This window comes from Salvia hispanica, chromosome 5, assembly GCF_029641045.1.
Source record: "Salvia hispanica isolate PSC_SH4W2 chromosome 5, Shi_PSC_v1, whole genome shotgun sequence".
Taxonomy (NCBI): Eukaryota; Viridiplantae; Streptophyta; class Magnoliopsida; order Lamiales; family Lamiaceae; genus Salvia; species Salvia hispanica.
Window position 1 is genome coordinate 30720891 of NC_142696.1, and position 7837 is coordinate 30728727.

A 7837-nucleotide genomic window follows, 5' to 3' on the forward strand; every position below is an offset into this window, starting at 1 on the left:
TAAAAGTATGGAATGGGGGTATAACACTGATTTCCAGAAGGTGTTTGATGTGATACTTGAAGTGCCGGTGAAAGGGAAGATGAAGGCGGAGGAGATGATAAAAAGGTTGTTTGTGTTCAGTGATATGGAATTCAATGAGGCGTCGGTGAATCCATGGGAGACGGATTATGAGGCGATAGTGAGGAAGTATAAAGAAAAGGGATATGGAGAATGTGTGCCGGAGATTGTGTTTTGGAATCTCAGGGATTCGAGGGCAATGCCGTTGCGGGCGAACCAGAAAGGGGTGGCACACTGCCGTAGTTAATTGAATATTAATCCGGTCAAAATTCAATTATATTCGTTGACTGTTAGATTTAACCATTTCCGTCCAATTCGGACTAAATGTGACCCGTTTTTATTTGTGAGGGACCAAATAATTCAAAAGATAATGTTTTGGACCAAAATAAAAAAATCTTCATACGTTAAGGACCAAAAATGACCTTTAGTCTAACATACATATTAAAAAATGAAGTTTAACAAAGTGAGTACTATTTATTAAATTAGCTTGATGTCCGACTTGGCACCTCGCAAGGCAAGCCGAGCCTCACTGCAATCCTTGCCAAATCTCATACCGTCTAAAGTCACAGGGCTCGCTAGCTTGGACCCTTCTGGCTGCAATGCATCCTAATCAACTGCATCGAAAGAGTGACGATTCGGCCCCAAATTCGTGTTTGTTTATAAATGTTCTAAGCCATTTTCGTTAAATTAATTAGAGGGGAAGAATTTGTGTCACATTATAACTTGGCGCATTCAACTTAATTACACAAACTGAATTCAATGGCATTAACTAAATACTCCTTCCGTTCCCTTAAAAATAGACAAATTTTGTAATGACGTGAATTTTAGTGCGTTATTAGTAAAATAAGAGATATTGAAAGTAAAAAAATATTGAAATAGTGTTAGTAGAAAATGAGACTCAATTTTTTAGTGAGAATTTTTTTCCTTATTTAGAACTGTCTAATTTTAAGGGACGACCCAAAATATTAAAATTAGTCTATTATTAAGTGACGATGAGAATATCAACTACTAAATAAAATAATTTAGAAAATAAGGAAGATCTGGAAGTGAAATGTTGTAGATTTTGTATTAATGGTTTTTGGTATATTTATATGAGATGAGACTATATCTAACTGAATTAAATTGTAATTTTGATTCAAATAAATTAAAAAAATTACTACATCTTAAACAAAAATTATGATGTAAATAACAATTATCCATAATAAACACTAGCGTGTGTTTATATATTATATATTTTGGACAATTAATTTTTGTATAGTTATTAATTTTATTAAAATTACTAAAAGTGGAAAAATAGATAATAGTTGCATCTACGAATACTTATTAGGTAAGCTAATCGGGTTTCAAGTCAATTCTATTTAAATGGCAAGCTAATCGAACCGAACTTTATCAGATTAGAGAAATTTTACCACTGATTTCCTTTTAATTTTGTAGACTAATCGAATAAATCTACACTTTCGAGCTACATTAACAGTTTAACACCCTAGTTTTGAGTAAGCAATTGCCTTTAAATTAATTGAGCAAGAAGGAATCATATCTTTTGCTTAAGAAAATAAATTAGAAAATAAGTGCATTAATATGTGATGATCTACAAGTGAATGACGTAGATTTTGTATTAATATTCTTTGTTATATTTATAGGAGACTGTATCTGACTTAATTAAACTGTAATTACGAATGAAATTTTAGTTAAAATCAATAAATGTGAATTAAATAATTAGTGTATATCTTTACTAAATTTTTAGTCATCACTGATTGGCAGCGAGATGTTGTTTTACGTGTTATGTAGCGAAAAAAATATTATACTTATATTAATTTGAGAGAGTATTTTTTCTAGAGTATTTTTTCTAAAAAATATATAATATACATTAAAAAGAAAGTGTGACAATCATTATAGGAAGTAATACTAATACGAAAACCTAGCGTATTTTTCATATAAACAGTATGTTTTCACTTTGAAGTTATAAAAAAATATACCCAAATTTGCTACTTCAATGATCAATCATTATTATTCCATTGGTCTTAGTAATATGAGTTCTATTTTATTTTTATCATAAATGATAAGATAGCTCTACATTCCATCAACTTATTTCACTCCTATTTTATTATAAAATTAATTTTATATATAAATAGAATTCACGTTCTACTAACTAATTCAATTCAAAAATTTTTTTACATTTCTTAAACCTTAAGCTCTCCACGTAATGGGTCCAGTTTTTCGACTTCCCAACTTAGGGAATATTTTGGGACACATATAATTTTTTTAATATTTTTGGGATTTTGACACGAAGTCAAACCGTGCGCCCAGGTAGTGGGTCCCAGTTTTTCGACTTCCCAACGACATATCAGTAAAAAATAGTACTCCATTCTCTTCTCTCGCTCTTAAATTTCTGCAACATAAAAAGGCAACGCAAACGGATTTTCAGGTGAAATTATGTATGTTTTAATTAATTCTCGAGGTATTCGTGACTTTGTTCGAGGATTCTATCTTGTTTTGCTTCGTTTAGCGGTGATGCGCAATTGCATGTGCACCTTTTTCGTTTATTATGGCGCGATCTGTTGTGATCGTGTGTATGTTTATATTTGAATTCTGTGTTATTTGAAGTTGTTTTTGTGAATTTTTTGTTTATGATAGATGTGTTGGTGGAGGTGGACTCAATTTTTTCTCTAATTTCTAATTTTAATTTTTTATGCCTTGTTTGCTGGCCAATACTGGTGATTAGGTATGCATGTATGAAAGCATTTCATCTTTTTGGGGGAATGTTATGTGTTTGTTGAAAAATGCAGTGAGGTTCAGAGGAGAAAAAAAGAAGAAGAGAGTTTATGGAAATGATTTTTGCTGCATTAGCATTAAAGTTTAATGGCTGATGTCGTTGAAAGGAGAAACTACATATTGCTCAACATGCTTTACTCTTTTACCCTATTTGTGTGCAGTAGCCGCGATAACGTAATTTGTTGATTTGTGTAACGTTTCAGGCTAGATTGCGAGAATCATCCGCCATTGATTTTTTGAGATTCACCCGTGGCGTGGTAAACTTGACCACGTAAATATATAGTGTTCTAATTGGGGTGATTGAAAAATGGCTAATGGAGAAGTTAGAAAAGTCTCCCTACATGATATACATGTGGTAAGTTTTCTGGCTTTATTCGTTTCAAATGCTTTAATTTTAGTTTCGGCTCCAATATTTTTCTCTTTAGAAGCAACAAAGCATACGACAAGGCAAATGTATCGAGACTAACGATACCTTTCAATATTAACTTATAAGAACATGAGCTTTTAGTAGAGTTTCTATCCCCCGGGGCACCTCCATGAATCACGTGGATTTGCTTTAGGTTTATAGAGATATGTTTCAATTGGTACCTTATCTACATTTTGACGCAAAGACCGAATAAATGTGTTTGAAAGTGATTTAAATCGCAGCAAATGTACCCCACTTAGCTCTTATTGTTAATGAAGCGTATTTAAGCTTTTATTTTCATAGGAAATTAGCGATACGTAATTATGAGAAAGATTGTATGAGTACCACAAACTGGGAGCAATGCATTAATTGGTTAGAGAGAATATAGGAGATGGTGACCTGTCAATAGTCTTCTACACTGTGGGTGGCTACTTTTATTTGGGTTAGATCATAGTATATGAAGCAGATGACTGGTGAATTTACTAACATACTGAAATCCTATTTCATATGGATGGATGAGAAGGGTGACACATATCTTGTTACGTTGATCTTAGCATTTTGAGCCAACTCGACTGTTGTGCATACACTGTGGGTGGCTACTTTCAGTTGTTGTATACCCAGTTATATGGTTCGTACTTTTTTGCATGTATATTTTTTTTTCTGATAATATTACTAAACCTTGTGCTGCTCCTGGTATCAGGTTCAAAATCTTATCGAAAGATGCCTTAAGCTTTATATGAGCCACAGGGAAGTTGTGCATACACTGTACCACCAGGCAAAAATCGAGCCTGGTTTTACTGAACTTGGTAAATCTTTTTTTTCTTATTTCCTCCTGCAAGCATGGTGATTATCACTATTTAGATTCTCCATACTACTGAAACGCTCTCTTATTTATGTGATATCCATAACTGCGAATGTATGTGACTTTGTTGGAGTACATGCATTCTAATTCAATTTATTTGCAATCAATAATTTCTCTTAACCTTTGTTCAACGTGGATGTCAATACTAGATATGTTAGACCTGGTTTTATAAGAAAAGTGAAAGAACATGTCTCCAACTGTAAGGATTGAACAAATTATAGTGCCACTTCTCTGTCCTCTTTGTTTTGGACCACTAAAGATCTTCTCTCCATAGGCCATTCATTCCCCTCCTCTTGACTCTTGCATTTGACAGTGTAATTACTAACTCCGTGTCTCTTCTTTTGGAGTGAACTGCAATTCCGTGCCTTAGGCTGCCAACCTTGTCCTAATGAATAAACTGGAAGCATATCTCTTCTCAAGTGCCTTAGTTTATTCTAAGATACTGCTATATGATATATTTGGTCATGATACTGTTTTGTTCAGTAAAAATATAGCAGTGGACTAGACTCGATGGGCTTTTAGTAAGTCTTTTATGTGCTGGGTGGTTGGTGTTTTGTTATTTTTCTCAAAAAGTAGAAAATTAGCATTTCTGAATAGTACTATCATCATAAAATGCATCATATTACTGAGCATGGAGAATGCAGGCTTGATTTCTTTATCAAGTTCTTCATAACTGCTTTACATTCAGAATAATAGAACAAAAACTGGGCAATTTTGCAGTGTGGCAAAAACTTGAAGCAGAAAATCAGGAATTTTTTAGGGCATATGATATGAAGCTGACTGTGAAAGATCAAATACTACAATTCAATCAATTGCTTGAGAAACAGGTTGAGGTAATGCAGCAGATAACTCATAACGGATCTTCATTGACTCCTCAATCCAATGGATCGCAGACTCAGCATTCAAGTGAGCTTGCTTTAAACTATGTCTGAAGCAGTTGATCATAGAGAAGATGAGGTTTCCTATGTAATACTTTTTGTTAATTTTTTTGAAGCACACAACAACTCAGCTTACAGAGACCCACAACCTCATATGCCATCTATAACGTCGGAAAACATGCACCATACAGACGGATCTTACTCACTTCAACAACTTATGCAAGTTGCAGCGAATATGCCGAGGCATGATGGAAGGATGGATTTTCATCCCCCACTGCCGATGGTTCAGAACTCAAACGCAGGAGCAGCAATGCAAGGATTCAACGAGAGGAAAATCAAAACTGAAGGTGTCCATGCAGGAAATTCTGCATCAATGTTTATTTCTGAAACTAACTATGCAGAATCACAAAATGCAATTAGAGAAACATCAATCACTCCATTCAATGGCGGAGAATCCTGCTCACAATCGTTCAACGAGTCCATGATGGAGACGGAGATGAACTCATTCGGTGTGGAAAAAATTACTCAAAACATTAATTCAACAGGCTTGACAGCCAATTCTTATAATAGTACGGGTTGGTCCTCTCTCTTTCAAACACACACACACACGCACGCACGCACACAGCTGAGAGATTTATTTAACCTGTTATGATGTTTATACATTATCTCTGCAGATGTATTAGAGAACTATTCTAGATCCCCATACGTGGGAACTAACAGGATCTCCTTGGATCCTTATATCAGGGCACAAGACCAAGGTAATGTAATGAAATTTACATGTCTACTTTAGAAGGTTTGATCTAAATATTCATATTAACATTTATTTCGTGAGTAGACTATACGAGGACAGAGACTATGTCAGAGGACTCTACTTACAAAGGTTTTGGCACTAATTGAGGAAATTCTTACATAAGGTATTCCTCCTTTAATTTTAGGATTATCGTACCTTCATATTCTATAACTTCAATTACATTGGCCACAGTTAGTATGCTAGGAGGATGCTGTCGAGAGCTCATTTCCACCTCTATTTGGAACTTTTGCTGAGTCGGTCTAATCTTTCATATTTCGCCATTTTGTGGTTGATAGAGTTTTACATATGTAAATAGTTTTTCCCGGAATTAGAACGTAGGCACATTTTGTCGATGCTCACTCAGATAACTTATTAGTTATTGTAGGATTTACAAGCGAAGACTTGTGTTTTTATGTATATATTTATTTACTTGATCAGGCACATCTTACTCATGCAGGACGCGAAGCAAAGAGCCCAAGGCCAACATTGCAGAGAGAGAGTTATGATTGCATAATGGAGGACGTATATGTTTATATAAATCTTTCATTTCTAAATATTGGCCTTCTTGACTGATAACAGTAGATGTTTAAAAGTTGGATTCCCCAATCTTGTTTGTATCGTATTATGGCTAATTTTGTTATCGTTATTGCTTCATAAATAGAAAATGCCCAAAAAATGTAAACAAAATATGTTCTCTTTTTAGAACCTTTCATTAGTGTTGACCATATTTCTTTTTGGATGTTACATTAAATTGGGTCATTTATTTTCTTTTTTTATTTTATTTTAAGTACAATGCGCTATTTTTTTATTTTTTTTTTCTCTTTCTTATTTTGCTATCTTCTACTTTATTATCAATATCACTTCACTTGACTTTTTAACTATGTAAATCTAAATCTCCGTGCCTAAAAGAAATGCTTCAACACTAATGGATGTAGGAAGTATATTTTATGAAGCGGATAACATTCTAGATATGGGTTTAATAGGGGGACTGAAAATGCTAATTGGCAAAAAAAGGACACAAAATTGAGTAGTACCAACCAATACATGGTTGCATTACCACATTTAGAATAGATAATGAGCTTGAATTTCTTTCATGTGAATATGATATTTTTTTAAGAAAAAGGGGTTAAAAGGGCATAAACCGTCACTCATAATTTCCAACAGAATGGAGTAGTTGAAAGAGCAAACAAGACAATACTTGAGAGATTAAGATGAATGCTATTGTCATCTAGTATGGCAAAGAGTTTTTGGGCAGAAGTTGTGTGCAACTTTGTTTTTGATGAATAAGTGTCCTTCATCCTCAATTGACACTCCTGATGTAAGGCATATCACATTCAAGGGAAACTAAACTGGAGCTCAGAGCTATCAAGTGTGCCATGTTCTCATGTTGGAATATCAAAAGGGAGTTAAGGGCTATAGACTATAGTATGCTGAAAAGGGAATGAAAAAGATAGTGATTAGCATAGATGTCATCTTCAAGGAAGGAGAAATGTCATATCTGATAGACAAGCCAAGGAGTACACAAATTGAGGTGGAGGCTTCTAGCATAGGTCATGTTTAAGAGTCTGAAACCAGGAAAGAAAAGTTGACACTTTTGTACAAGTTGAGGAGCAAAGAAGTCATGTCATAAATTCTATCCATGTTGAATGAATGTGATATGTTGTGCTGGCAGGCACTACCCATAGCTAAAGAAATTGAGTATCGTGAGCTCTCAAATAATAAAGAAGCAATCAGAAACTATGAGAAATATATGTAGCTTAAGGCCATGCAAGAGGAGATAGACTCCATGTACAAAAATCAGACACGAGTCCTGATATTGAGACTAAAACATAATAAAACTGTTGGGTGTAAGTGAATAATCAAAAAGAAGATAAAGGTTTTGAGACTAAAACATCATAAAACTGTTGGGTGTAAGTGGATATTAAAAAAGAAGAGAAAGGTTTTCAACAATAATAAGGTGAGGGTTAAAGCATTGTTGGTGGCAAAGGGAGTAACTGTCACGACCACACCTGCTAAGGATAGTCAATATGGTTGTGAATTGTGACTAGGGAAAGTTAAGATGCATGAAATAA

At 34.2% G+C, this 7837-nt stretch overlaps 1 protein-coding gene across 3 annotated transcripts; it reads left to right on the forward strand.

The window, feature by feature from the left end:
• Positions 1-2938: 2938 nt before the first annotated feature.
• LOC125191139 (uncharacterized) lies at positions 2939-6513 on the forward strand. Of its 3 annotated transcripts, none has more exons than XM_048088620.2 (7): positions 2939-3184; positions 3936-4041; positions 4818-5003; positions 5092-5550; positions 5650-5733; positions 5811-5889; positions 6204-6513. In XM_048088620.2, exons 1-6 carry the CDS (start codon positions 3137-3139, stop codon positions 5870-5872), a joined length of 945 nt encoding a protein of 314 aa, XP_047944577.1. In that variant the 5' UTR covers positions 2939-3136; the 3' UTR covers positions 5873-5889; positions 6204-6513. The 3 variants fall into 3 exon arrangements, with proteins under 3 accessions (XP_047944577.1, XP_047944578.1, XP_047944575.1); XM_048088621.2 differs by having other exon boundaries at positions 5092-5544; positions 6223-6513; XM_048088618.2 differs by having other exon boundaries at positions 2940-3184; positions 6223-6513.
• The last annotated feature ends 1324 nt before the right edge of the window (positions 6514-7837 follow it).